Genomic DNA, 15,022 nt, shown 5'->3' with positions numbered 1-15,022 from the left:
GGAATTTGTGCTCAGTCAAACTAAAGTGCAGGACAACAGTCTTTTTGTGACACCTATATTACACAAAATGCACCATTACCCCTGACAACTTAGCTATTTTATGTTAAAAAATATTTATTAAATTCAAACATAAATATAATTGTAATGATCAAACATTTTAAAATTTGTTCTGTGTTAATATAAATCTTTTTAGAGGTTAAATGGTCTTACTCTGCGGGTTAATTTGACATAACTACAACAAAGTTACTTTCATTTCACTGATGAACATTATATTTCACTTATTTTAGCCATAGTGATACTTTAAACTCTCCATTCAGTGATAGCTGATGGTGTTTTCATAATATGCAGTCATGACTTCAGGAGGGAATAGTTTAAACAAAACTTCAGCATGAATCAAGTCTGCACCATAAACACATCAATATACAGATGGAGGTCTGCTTTTTGTTCCCCAATGTGACTTTTATAGGTATTTAGGTGTCTGCAACTGGCCTGCTGACCAGTAGAGGGCACAAACGCACTATGTACTTCTACAATATGTTTATACTTGTTAATATTGAAAAACAAAGAACTAAGAGGTATCTGTAAGTTTTGTATTGTATAAAAATATTTTCAGTGTGGTTTATTTAAATTCTAACCTTAATTTCAAAGCCATTTGTGAACTGTTAAACAGCCCTTTAAAGATCTATTTGGAAGTAAAGACTGTGATGTCCTCACCCTTCTACCGTCTTTCGTCAAAAGGTCTCTTACTCAAACTGGTCCTCACAAAAATAGCCAGCTAACTACAAACACACACAGAGATACTCACAAGGCAGAATTTTCTGGAGGTCAGTCCATCACAAGGTTTTCTTGGTCCGGTTATAGTGTGTGTCACTGGTACTCACTTTACATTGTGGTACTTTGTGTGTCCATGTGAGTGTTGCTCCTTCTTCAACGTCATCGTGTGGTCACATGAATTAGTTTAATGAATCAATGGTTTCTATATTTACCCTCCGACATCTGAACGCTTCGTTCTACACAAGCAGGTCCTGAGATTCCAGCAACGTGACTGGACATCTGAGAGGAAGATCAGCTGCCAGTCAACCAGGATGACAAACTTTATGAAAATGTCTGTCGCAGCATATCATTATGCAAAATTAAGTTTTAAGTTTCTAAGTTCATTTATATTATCTAAAATTATGTTACCAGTGAGGTGGAGCTGAGAGGAAATTGTATGAATTCAGTTTAGAAGCTGTATTCCAGACACAGAAACTAAACAGTATAGATCAGAAAAGCAAAAGAAAAGCCCAGAACAGAACATTATTATTAGATTACATGCTGAGAACTTAAACTTTACTTCTAATGATGACAAATGCCAGACCTTTTGGTTTTAGTTTAGCAGCTCTTCACTGGTTCTGTTTGCAGGACCTTCCTGCTTTATTACTGCGTCTGTTTACAGGGAGTGTGATACAACAAAAGCTGCACCAGTGGCTGAAACGTGATGGATGTCCTGATGGAGGAAATGAACCACCTGCCAAGCAGCAGCAGTAAATCTACATTATCAATGCAGAACCTGTTGCTAAAATTTTAATCTAAATGAAAGTGTTTAAAGAATACAAAGAAACAACATGATGTTTTTTTGAACATGTAAAACTTTATTCTTCTAAGGGGTCTAAAGTCAGAGCTTGAGAGTCAAGTCCAGAGGTGGTAAATGATTCAGTCTTCTTTAGCAACAGCAGTGGCTTGCAAGTATTCACCCCCTTTGGCTTTTTTGTTAGCTTGTTTTGTTGCCTTACAACCTGGAATTACAATAAATTTTGGGGTATTTTAGAGTTTGGTTTAGATAACATGCCAACATCTTCAGAGATGTAAAATATTTGTTATTATGAAGCAAACAAGAAATTAAAATTAGATTGGTTATGGGGGTGTACAGCAGCCTTTGAATCATACCACAAATTCTCAGCTGGATTGAGGTCTGGGCTTTGAAAAGGCCATTCCAGCACATCCAAGCATTTTCTCTTACATCACTTCAATGTTGCTTTTGCATCATGGCTATAGTTACTGTTCTGCTGGACTGTGAATCTCCATCCTAGTCTTTATGATATTCCCACCACCGTGCTTCACTGTGGGTATGGTGCACTTGGTTATTATTGGTTAGTGTTTTCATTGATGATCAAAAAGTTCAGTTTTGGTCTCATATGACGAGAGGACCTAGGTGAATCTCTCACATGCCTTTAAGTGAATTTTTCTCTAAGTCAGTGGTTCCAAAACTTTTTCTGCAGTGCCCCCTTTTCACTAACAACAATAACGTCAAAACATAACCCCCACCCCCCGATCCCACTACCACATGCACCTTGATGCTTACAAAAAAAACGTGTACAGAAATGTGACAAGAAATAGTCTGTAGTTTATTGGCTGCTTCTTTGTTAACTATAGTTAAAACCATATCAGTGGCAGAAGGAATCATCAATTCCTTTTTTTATAGTGTGAAGCGTTTTAAACCAGGAAACTGTGATCTACTTCAGGTGAGTTGAGCGTTCAATGAGATGGAGTAAAACAGCCCTGCTATATATGACAGTTGTGTATTTTATTTCTAAAGTTATCAACAGGGCTTTCTTTGTGTCCAGGATGCGAAGTCCCCAGCGTTATTACTTGTTTGGCTTCATCACTTCTTCTTTACTCACCCTTGCCCTTTACTGTTACTTGACCATTACCTGGTCATACCTTGGGCAAGATGTGCCTCGTGATATTTTGTTGTATCTTTTTTGGTAGTTGAAATCTCTGTTGTTGATTCATCATTGCTTGGCCATTGGTACTTTCACAAATTTGTCCATGTTTTGGTAGCAGTGCAAAACTATATGTTTTATTTAGTCCAGCTGCACACCCCTTTGTCATGACTCTCCTCCCAGTGTGGGAACCACTGCTGTAAGTACTGTTAATTTTTTTTATCTACTTCTCTGTAAAGCCCAATACTGTGGAGTGTACAACTTATAGTGGTCCTGTGGACAGATACAATTGCCTCTGCTGTGGAGCTTTCCAGCTGCTTCGGGGTTACCTTTGGTCTCTATAACCTGTTTCCACCAACTGTACAAGATGAGTCAGTATGCTTTTTTATTTTTTCCACTGGCAAAAACTGGGAGGGGTGTCAGGAAATCTGATCTGAGCAATGTTACCTTTTTTGGAACCCTTCTGTTAGGACCGCATCTTAATGGTCCAAACCCAAAAGGGTGGAGCTTGACTCACTGCAATCCACTGATTGGTCAGAAGAATCGTCACTTTCCCCATGACTTGCTAATAAAAACAAAGAGGGCATCTATTGCTACCTAGCTTAAACCCCACCTACCGGGTAAGGGTATGTTTGACACAACAGAGATCAGGTTTTACTGGACTAAACCGACCCTTCCCTTTGTGGAAACAGGGCTTTTGTTGCCTTTCTAATTAAGGTCCTCCTTGCCTAAGGAGGTTTGTTTCAGCATCATATTCATTCTGTTTTGGGATGATGGACTTCATGGTGCTCTTTGGGATTTTTTTTAGAATTTTTTCTTTTAGATTTTTGATATGAAATTTTATAACCCAAACCTGATTTGTACTTCTCCACAACACTATTCCTGACCTGTTTGGAGAGCTTCTTGGTCTTAATGGTGTCTCTCACTTGGTGATGCCTCTTAGTGCTGATGCAGATTGTGGGATGTATTTTTCACATTTGCCTTTACTAAATTGGACTATTTTTTTAGGTCCTTTACATCTAACTGAAGAAAAGAAACTTATTAAAATGACAGACTGTAAAATGCATCAAGTAGTTTAATACTGTTGCAAACCACTGTATCAAATCAGGTAAGGAGAAAAAAACAAATGGGCTGTCATTTATCTTTGAGCTGTTTTCAGTTGTTTTGTTAAACTCAAGTCCAACCTGAACTTCTGACATCTCTAGAAAATAAAAATTTTGAAAATTTAAATTAATTTTAAGGCAGTAAAAACACAAGATCTGCCACCACTTTGAAGATAAGACATGAAGAATGTGAAAATGTTTTTGTCTAAAAGCAAAGCTCACTATTTTACAAATATAACATACTGGACAAACACTGCAGCATTTCTCTCTGTATGTACAACATATATTATAATACACTATATTTACACTGATGATGAGTCAGCTATGAACTAACATGATGACACTGAAGTATTTCTTTGGGCCAGAGCATTTTGGGATACATACAGGTGAAGGTTGGGATGCTTTGGAGTCTGATATGGATTTTTGTACAATTTGAGGAAAAGTTAAGTTAATCTTTGTGGTTTTGTTTGTGTGGTTTATGCCCATCTTCCACTTGAAGCGAAGTTCCTACTCATGCTGTAGATGGCGGTGGAGCTTTTATGTTTCCCCCAAGCTCCAAGTGGGATAATGACAATGGTGGAGTTGTCTTCTGACCCGTACTGCAGCGCCTAAAACACATGTCATCATTTATTATTAAATTATGATTATTAATGATAATTAATTGAAAATGACTGAATAGGTGAAATGACATTTAAAAGAAATGTATATTTTTCATTAATTCATCTGCTGCAGCTGACTTAGATCAGTTTCTTATTATCAATCCATTACATTACACATAAGGCATTTTCCCCATAAACAACTGGTTTATGGGGACAAAACAGTTGCTCTCCTTTTTCCCCAGAATTCTAGGGAATGATGAGGAAACAGAGGGATGAATGGCATTCTTTCTCTCTATGAAGATGAGTCTGTTTATCTGTCTTCTCAAACAATTCTAATGTGCAAATATGTTTTAGAAACATAAAAACAAATTGTCCCCTTAGAAGCGATTTTAATTACACAGAAATAATAATTTTATTTTACATCTCATCTAAATGTTGTTGCTGTGAACCAAAATAGTTTTGGAAAGGTGTTCCTCAAGGATCAAGATCAGGCCCACTGATTTTTAGGCTTTACTTTTCTTACTCAGTGTTTTAATGAATGTTTCTTTGCTGATGACACCATCCTCTAGCTAAGTGGTTTCTAAGTTTTTTTCTTTGTACAACAAAGCTGTACCTCTTCTCTCTTTCCAAGCCCTCATGAGTGTGTACACACACTGAAGGAATAATCTCCAAAACTTTTGATGCTCCTTTCCTGAATAAATCATTCACACTTTTGTAAAAATTAATTTAATCTTGTGCTTGTACACTTGTGTCAAAGAAAGACATTTCAGCTAATCTTAACATCAGAGGTATGTGCTCAAGGCTCATTTAGTAAACCTTCTTCTTGACTTAATTTCCTCTTCAAGCAAGTTCATATGCTGAATAAATGGGTTTACAGATCACTGGATGAAATATCAACAATGCCACTTAACTGTCTCATCTGCAGCTTAGCCTACAATTTACTGTTTAGCATAGTGAGACTGTCTACTACATGTTTAATTTAAGACCCTGCTTCTTCTTGTTGGTTTTAATATAAAGTTCAATTTATATAATATATAACAATGAAACTTCAAGTTGATGTGTTAAAATACAGCTAACACTCTTATTTATATTATTCAGGTTCTTTTTAGTTGTCTTATTGTTTCCCTTATGTTCTGTTTTATGAATTGCTTGATAAAGACAAAAAAAAAAACAACTGAGTTTATGTACCTGCTGAGCAATGACATCAGCAGCCTCGGTGGGGTCCTGGCACTTGTTGATGATATCACAGATCTCCTGGTCACTCAGCAGGAAGTTGATGCCATCTGTGGTCAAAGCCAGAAAGGAGTCATCAGCATGTTTGACCTGCAGAAACAGACAGATCAGACTCTTAGGGCTTAGCAGCCACATACGTGGACAGCACTTTATGGAAATTCAGAACATTATACCACATATGTGGACATCATTTTTCTCTAAAAGTACATAACATCAATATATGAAGCTTGGTTTTTATTCTAACTGGGTTAAAACAAGCCCAAATAGCAAAGAGAAATAAAAAATGCATGTAAAAAACTGCTTGGGCCTCAAGAGGTTAATGAGTATTCTGACATTGTGAGTCCAGGATACCAAAGATAAAGTATGACAAGACTTTATTAGTCCCACAGTGGGGAAATTTACATGCCACAGCAGAGTGGAACTGAACAGTACTCTGTTTTAATATTCAAAAAATTTTTTACAGTAAGTCTGACTTTTAAAAGCCCTATGTATCTGATTTTCCTTGAAGCTCAGAGGTGACTTGATAGTGACTGAGACTCACGGTGACTCGTTGTGTTTCAGGCTCTGCGATGATGCCGCTGGATTTCAGGTGGAAGTCTCCAATGCTGCGTGTCATGGCGAGACGTCCATTAACATTTGCTTGACCCACACTGTTCCACGTCAAAAAACCACCAGACCTCTGTATCCTGAACACAAATGCAGCCTGTTGTAATTTACGTGATGTTGAATTCATGACAGCTTCTGGTCTTACCTCCAAATGAGTGACATTTAAAGACAATTTAAGTCTTTAAATGCCGTTGTGTGTCTATATTTCTCACACAAACTCAACACCAAATGGGATAACATGTTTGACCAAGGCAGAGTCAAACACAGGCTCACTCCATTGTTACATAACACCTCCCATTTTTAGCTGAAGGGAATCCCAAACCTGTCAACTCACAGCTTTGCTCTTATGTCAGCTGCTGCTGGACTGTCTCTGAGCAGCTCTTACGTCCGAGCCAACATACTTGGAGTCTTTTTTTATCCAACAACCTGATCTGCTGCTGCTGGGTAACCTGAATCCTGTTACTTCACTGCTGACTTTTAAGAAACTAAAGCAGGTTTGGGCCTTGAGAGCCACAGTCCTGCAAGATTTAGATGTTTCAACTAACCCGATTCAAATGAATGAGTCACTGAGCAGAACTTGATAAGCTGGTGGATTACTTTAACTTAAATCAGTTGTGTTAGAGCTGGGAAACATCTAAAACCTGCAGAACTGCGACTCTCTAGGACTAAACTTGCCTACCCCTCAACTAAAGGTTCCTTTCGAAGTTCTTGTTAGTGGTTTCCACAGTTACTTTCTTGAGTCTCTGTTCTGAAGAGACACAAAAACTAAGTGCAGTAATGTAAATGTGCAACCAAAACAGCATTTTAACACTGTATCAGTGTTTTTTTGTATAGCACAGCTGTAAATTAATAGTGAAGTGAATATAAATAATATTTTTTTCCTAATGAACTAATGCATAATCAAGAGGTAATAAAAAAGTTTGTTACAACTCTTCAAACCTCAAACTCTTATGATCATCAATATTTCATAAAAATATTGGGAATGTTGGGTTTTCCTAATAATTGTGAATTTAACATGATGTTGCGAACGTAGCCTTTTACACTTTTACGTACAACTTTCGTCCATGTTTGGTCTGTTAATGTCACATTTTGTTGCAATCTTTGTCGTTATGTCCCTTGCTGTCAATAAACAAACAAACAAAAAAAAGGTACATTGGAAAAAAGAAAGGTATTATTCCAGCAGCTGGGGTGCCAAAAAAAAAAAAAAAGAGGAAAAAATTAAACATAAAATTACGGTAAAATTGCATAATAAAAATACACTTTTTACCTTATTTTCACTTTACACAGGAAATTTTTCTATTATTTCAGCTTTTTAAATGTCTATTAAAAGATGTATGTAATATTAATTCAGATTATTGCCAGCCTGGCAACTGATAATGTAACAACAGACAATTACAGAATAAATTTTGCTATTTTAAATGTCATGAAACCAATAACGTAATTACTTCTCAATAATGTTTTTTATTTCTTTTTATATGTATAAATTAAAGTTCATTCTGCTTCTTTTATGTTAAAGTTAACAAAAAGTACCTGTCCAGTTAGCCTGAGTTTCAAATGAGGTCTCAGTTGTTTCAATAATTTTCTTGAGAAATGTTTCAAAGAAGTTTTGATTAAATATTTAAAAAAAATGTGGTAAGATTATTTGACAATGCAATATCCAACACTGACATGAAATTACAAATATGCAAATCTAAACAATTAAAAAATATTATAAATTAAGTATATTTGTATAACAAATAATTTGGGAATTGTGTCTCACAACCATAATTAAGGAGAGAATGCTGCATAGTACATATATCCTTGATAAATGGATATGACGACTATGCCATTCAAGGGGTAGTGCACCCTGAAATGTGTTGTTTGAGTTGTAAACAACTTAGTATTAGTTATGATGAAATTAGTCATTTTTAAATTTCTTTAAAAAACTGAATTTTGTGGGTCAAAATGGCTCATGTGTGAAATAAAATTATATTTATTTTTCAAAAATAAAAATTAAATGTGTTTCCACGGTTGCCAGTTTTTCATTGTTTTTTTTTTTTTTTTTACATTAGACATGCAAATTTCTAATGTATACATGGGGAAATTTATGAAACACAGAAAAAAACTGTATTACAGAATTCTATTTTTTTACCTTGTAAAAAATTAATGGTAGTAGCGATAAGAGCAAACGTACCGCTGCCTCTCGTCTTTCCGGTCAGGTGTGTGATCTTTGGTGAGCTTTTTGGCTCGTCCCTTCCTGCACAGCATCGCCCGACTGTCACCGACACTGCCGACCACCAGCTCCACACCATCACGTAGCATAGCAACTGTTGCCGTGGTGCCAACTGTCAGGAAAGAGGCTGGGGAGGAGGAAAGTTTTAATTCTCGATGAATCTGTGGTCATTTAAACAACGGAATGCTCAACAGTATGTTTCTAAGCTTCATGTTTATCTTGAACATCAAAAAACTCAAATAGTTGTGTTTAGTTGTGTTATTTTTACAGTGTAGCAGTGATTTGAAGCATCTCTTGTCTTTCTTGTCAGATGACAGATGAGCTGCAATACGTCTTCATCATTTCCAGATAACAGAAGCCTGTACAACATGAATGAATGTGATGCAACATTAAGCTAACCGCTAACACTGTTAAATATATAACACGAACAATTTCCCAACATACCTTTTATTTACACTAATACTAAGTAATATTTTCAGAATTTGAATAAAAAAATTTCCATACCTTTTAATTATGATCATTTATTTCCAAATTTCATTCATAAATATACTTCTTTTCTATGAACAATGTAGTCGTGGATGGATCTGATGGTATCTTTTAGCTAGGCAATATTTTAAAATTTGCTTACAGGAAAACAGTTGTCTAAATTAGACTTTGTGGATCATGTAATTGATTTGTTTTAACTGCCCTGATATGAATTGGATTGAATTGGACTATGTCTTTAAAAGTGCCAATTAAATGACTATTTATCTACATTCTTAGCAAAGTATTTTAACAGTTTATATATTTATGATTAGACAACAACTTTAATTGTTTATCCTTTTTAACTCGGGTGTTTAAAGTACTTTGCATTTTTGCTGAACACCTAGTCACAGACGCTCATTGCAAGACTTAATTTCAGTTTTTCTTTCCAAATTAGATTTAGCATGCAGACCTTGGAAGCTAAGACCCCCTGGTTGCCAGTAATATCTTTTCTATCTCGCTTTGGTTGTGCTCACTGTTAACAAATTTTATCGAACACTGTCTAACCTCTGCAGAAACTTTTTTTTAAAAATTGGATTATATATATTAAAAAAAATGATAAAAAAGTTTGATAGGCTGGTATGTTCAGGCTATTTTAGAAAATGTAACAGCTCTGAGATTATTATTTCTGCTTGAGTTAAAAATCCAACCTTGTGTTTTAACTTGTTTGTTATATGGTGTTCTCTGACAAATCATGAAGCATTTTGTGAAAAAAGGCAATCCTTAAGTGAATTTATTCCTTCTGTACTTCTTTGTGAGAGCATCTCACCATTCTTGAAGTAGTTGAGATGCGTATGGAGAGCCTTGTCAGCATCCAAAAAGGCTTTCTTTAAAACTCTCTCCAGGTCATCATCCTCCTCCAAAGCGTCTCTGCACAAAACCATTTGAAAATTGGGCTTTGCAAATTTGTAAATTTGGGCTTTTTTGCATGACAGTATCAATATTCAACCTGATGAATTTCTCCATGAAGGTGTAGCAGTGGTCAGCAGCATGGGGGCCACCATGGCCATCAAAGACAGCAAAGTACAATAGGTTTTCATGGATACAGGAGATGCGGAGACGGTCCTCGTTCTGCTTCCTGAGACCCAAAACAGATGCACTGCCAACCCGAGACAAACTGACCTAGGAGAGGACAGTATAACCTTCAATGGTTTGAAATTATAACAATCTATCTTCAAATATATTTATATCTTTTACACTCATTCTTTCTTCCACCCACCCATTCAAACAAACAAACAAAAAAAAAAACAACAACAAATAAACAAACAAACCAAAAAACAAAACAAAACAAAGAGAATCAGTGTTAAGGTTTTCTGATCCTAATATCTGGAATAAATGACCAGATAACCTTAACCTTTTTCTTTTTTTTAAAATTGGTTCTGAAAACCCTTTTATTTGCAACAGCTTTTAATTAAGATAATGAATTTTTTTTCTTGATTATGTAGTTTGATGATGATGAAAGTGATAGTTTACATCTGTTTGTCTTACATATAACTCACTGTATGAGTTCTCTTGTCTGACTATTTCTGATAATATACAGCAGACTGGGTTGCTTTTTGTATGTAATGTCTATAAATAAACACCCCTCACCTCCATTCATTATTATCCATACAGTTATTAATCAAACTCCTTACTCACATGTGGAATTGGTTTTCCGTATCTGATGCTGGAAGGCAGCAGTATTGGTTCTTCTATCCGGTTGTCCCAAATGCCAAATGAGTCCCAAGTCACTGGCCGGCCACTGCCATCACTGTCGAATCGGGCTGACCCGGTGGCCCACCGTACACCCAACACCCCCAGCAGTGCTCCGGCCACCTGTACAGCAAACATCCACGTAAACAAAGGTTAGTTTGATATGCTCAGGATGTTATATAAACACCTATTTGTACTTACTGGTGATGTATTTGTAACTGGACACTGGCTACTTATTGTCTGATAGCCCATTGAAACTTACAGCTTCCTATGGCTTAGTTTTTATTAAATTAACAATGATGCAGTGTAATATGTAACATGTATAAGTTTTTTTTTTTTTACCTCACTTTATAATCTGATAAGGACAGGATTTTTTTTCATTATTATTATTATTGTACCCTGCTAAGTAACACCTTGAAATTGAAAGAAGGTGTAGGTTTGGGTCTTGCTTGTTGCCTACAGGTACTCCTAAATGTAAAATGCTGGAACTATAAAGTCAGCTTTAATCTTCAAAAAGTAAAGCTGCCAGTAAAGAAACACATAGAGAACCGATTCACCTGCCCTGATGGAGTGGAGGTTTCAGATGAGGATCGTACAGTGAGGAGGGTTTTTCTAGCAATGGAGGAGCGGCCACAACGCAGCAGATTGAGCAGCACTGCAGGCGACATGGCTGATGGTCTGTAACGGCTCTAGAGATTTACAAGAGAAGGAAACACTTGGCCAGGTGACAAATTTCTGAAATAAAAAACAAACAGTAAAACTTTACTACTAACACTTCAGCAAAGGTATCAGCATCAAAAGTATACTAATAATCTTTAGAAAATTGGCTCCCAGTAGCAAGAGTCTTTTTTACAACTGGGATTAAGAAAGACGTGACATGAAAAAGAAATTAAGAAAGATGTGACCAGTTTTGTGTAATATTTTAAACTAAAAATGGCATGGCATAACTGTGAAGTGAGATATAAAGACGTTTAGCCTCATTTCTAGAGATAAACCTTGAACTACCAGTCCCTACTATTTGGTTTGGACTGGACAACCCAGTTTCTTGTCGGGTTAGGTTAAGGCACAAAACCACTTGAAAAGGGTAACGAATAAAAAAAAATACCTGGTTAGGTTTAGGAAAAGGCTGTGAAGTGAGTTTTCATTGTGCTATGTTGTTGGGAAATGTTTCATATTTCACAATTAGGGAGAATGGGACCACTCTAGAAATCCTGGAGGTGATTACAGAGGAAATAATGTGGCACGAATTCCTCAACATAATAGAATGTCTTCAGTCAGGGGCTACTTCAGTTTTACTGTGATAAGTAACCATACAAATTCTATTCCTGCCCACATAAACCATTCTTCCCAACAATAATGGATGCTTTTTCAGAAGCCCATCGCATCAGTATTTGATGGGGAGGGTACACACAAAGCATTACTTTTAAAGGTGGTAACATGACAGTCATGGGGTACTTTATTAACACAGCAACCTTTGCAGTGTTAAATCAACACTTAAAGAGCTATATTTAACACTATGACTAAGTGAAATAAAAAAACAATGTGGAAAATTTGTATTTAATGTCAAATCATGATATTTTCCTTAACTTAAACATGTATTAAACGGTAATTAGACTTAATTTGACTTAATCTGAGTGGCTCTTAATTTCTTAGAGACTTTATTAGAGGTTGTTATTCCTTCTTGCACTAAGTACAGGGTCAACAGAGTAGAAGTATAAAAAATAACAAGGAAAAGTGAATGCATAAGTAAAAGACTTACTACCAAACTTCTCTAATCAAGAGCAGAAACCTCATAGAAAAGAGTATTTCAGGGCATTTCAGGGTCTGATATTCAGATTACATAAATGATAAAATGAAGAGTTAGTAGGATGTTAACTTCAGTTTTGAGATGTGATCTTAAATCTGAGGATTTGAATCTACATTTACACTTTTTTTTCATCTTGTTCTTTTCACTCCATTTGTGTGTGTGTGTGTGTGTGTGTGTGTGTGTGTGTGTGTGTGTGTGTGTGTGTGTTCCTCAAATAGCTCTGCAGTTCTATGTTTTGCACTACCTCCTTTCCTACCGATTACAAGTAGGTCATGTAACATGCCAGATTCTAAAAATAGTCTGACTGACAACAACAAAAGGACACAAAAGAATGAGTTAATGTTACCATATACTTTATATCCAGACACAAAAATGAATGTATGGCAAGCAGCCTGACCCTATGAAGCCATCACCTTTACCCCATTTTCTGAGGCTGCAATGTAAATTTTGCCTGGTCTTCAGTGTAAATGTAATCGATATGAATCACTAACTGCTGACATGTTTAGTATGAAATCCCTCTGCAGCCCTGCACTCACACACGCAACATTTACCTCAAGTGACCACTTATTTTTTGACAAAATATCATAATGCACATGCATATTTGGGTGCACACATTTGTTTCAGAACAAACAAAATACTCCTTTATTACCTGCAGCTTATTACTGATAGTCTTATTGAAAAGAAATTATGAAAAAATATTGTATAAAATTTTTCAAGACTGAGATGAAGAGCTCAAATATAGATTTTGTTTAACTTACATTTCTACACATTAATAGTTTCCAATTATAGTAAAATGAAAAATCACCAAATATGGAGATTAGGGAGGCTTTCATTAAATATTAGTAATATTTATATAAAAAATTTTTTCAACTTTAGAGAGTTGACTGATTTGATTTACTTTTATTTACTGCAATTTACTCTATTGGTTAAACTAATAATACTGAAAAAATATGACTGAAGAAACTACTATTTGAGGTTTATTTTTCAAATAAATAATTAAAACCACTTTTTATTTTTAATCTTTTTTTTCAAACATTCAACCTATATTCAAAATATGTAAAAGTAAAGTTAAAGGTTATCAATACTTTTAAAAACACAGCCGTTAAGAAACCCAGATGCAAACAGAGAAGAACAATCAAAATGGCTGTCCGAAAAACGCACCTTTTACTTTTTATTGGCTTTAACTGGTGGTTTTCCCGCCGGCTGCAGTTTCCTTGGCAACAGGTGTTCAGCGTTGCAGCAGCATCTGTCTCCAGTCGTCAGTGGCGCTCGCGCTGTGACTGCTGAGCTAACAAACAGATCGAAGGCATTTTAAACAGAGCCACAGCTGTCCAATCAGAACATCAGAATGTCCAACGTCATCACCAAGCCCTCATGGAGGGCGTGTCCAGTGAGTTAAAATAAACTGATCACCAACAGGACCAGTGCCAAACTATGGAAGCTGTGTCTCCCCAACAAGTATCTTAAAACTACTAAATTTAAAGTCATAATTATTAGATAATTTTTTTAAATCAGATATAAAGTTATTATTATGAGACAAAAGTCATTATTATATTAAAAAGTAATTGAGATTTAAAGTATGATATAAAATAAATTTATCTCATATTAATGACTTTCTATCTCATAAGTTTGACTATCTTATAGTTATGACTTTTTATCTAATAATTATGACTTTTAATTTCATAACAATGATTTTTTTATCTCATAAAAATTACTTTGAATCTCACAATAATGACTTTCTATCTCATAACTGTGACATTAAATCTCATCATTATAATATAGATATACTTAATTTACAAGTAGCGTGAAAGGGATTCTATACAAACCACACGGGACGTTAACAATAAGCAAAGGGTAAGTGAATTTTAAATAGCAAACAAGTAAATACAAAATAAACAAATTTAAATGTTCTCTCAATTTTATTATTATTATTATTGTTATTATTATTGACTACAATTAGAGCAGTTTAGGAGAAACTCAATTAAGCCAACTCCGCAACTTTTATTTCAGATTATAAAAACACCTATTACTGCTTTTTATTTCAATAAAGGAAAATATTTGACAACTTTAAAATATATTCATATCAGGTTTACAAAACTAAAAAGTCTTAAAAATAATGTTTGCCAACCAAATAAAATCCCATTATGTTATATAATTAGGGCTGTTAAATGACAGCTTACATCGACGCCGGTTATGGGGCTTGAAGATTATGGTCCAGGTGGTCCAGTTTTCTGGCTCAGTGGGTATAGTGGTCGCCTTGTAGCCTGAGGGTTGTCAGTTCGATTCTCTGCCTGTTGAGCTCATGTCGAAGTGTTCCTGAGCAAGACACTGTACCCCAAATTGCTCCTGATGGGTTAGTGCCTTGCATGGCAGCTTCCGCCATCAGTGTGTGAATGGGTGAATGTGCCGTATAATGTAGTACTTTGGGTATCATTCCAGGTACAGTAAAGCACTATATAAACACAGACCATTTACCATTTCCATCCAATCAAACTGAGTCCTCCGACTATCTCCATGTGAATATCCCTTTATTTGCATTTCTTTGT

At 35.5% G+C, this 15,022-nt stretch overlaps 2 protein-coding genes across 3 annotated transcripts in view; one reads left to right on the top strand and one right to left on the bottom strand.

The window, feature by feature from the left end:
* The window catches only part of LOC121639738 (tripartite motif-containing protein 16-like), a 191,967-nt gene that overhangs the window by 105,766 nt on the left and 71,179 nt on the right, over nt 1-15,022 (top strand). The gene's annotated exons all lie outside the window — the stretch shown is intronic.
* Nucleotides 3,763-13,764, bottom strand: ppm1ka (protein phosphatase, Mg2+/Mn2+ dependent 1Ka). Of its 2 annotated transcripts, none has more exons than XM_041985249.1 (9): nt 13,638-13,764; nt 11,227-11,404; nt 10,616-10,792; nt 9,927-10,099; nt 9,747-9,847; nt 8,417-8,582; nt 6,179-6,323; nt 5,593-5,727; nt 3,763-4,413 (listed from the first exon to the last, which is right to left on the bottom strand). In XM_041985249.1, exons 2-9 carry the CDS (start codon nt 11,335-11,337, stop codon nt 4,282-4,284), a joined length of 1,140 nt encoding a protein of 379 aa, XP_041841183.1. In that variant the 5' UTR covers nt 11,338-11,404; nt 13,638-13,764; the 3' UTR covers nt 3,763-4,281. The 2 variants fall into 2 exon arrangements, with proteins under 2 accessions (XP_041841183.1, XP_041841184.1); XM_041985250.1 differs by having other exon boundaries at nt 11,227-11,358; nt 13,638-13,762.

This window comes from Melanotaenia boesemani, chromosome 5 (assembly GCF_017639745.1).
Source record: "Melanotaenia boesemani isolate fMelBoe1 chromosome 5, fMelBoe1.pri, whole genome shotgun sequence".
NCBI classification, from domain to species: domain Eukaryota; kingdom Metazoa; phylum Chordata; class Actinopteri; order Atheriniformes; family Melanotaeniidae; genus Melanotaenia; species Melanotaenia boesemani.
The sequence above is the reverse complement of the archived record's forward strand: the minus strand, read 5'-3'. Positions and strand labels throughout refer to the sequence as shown.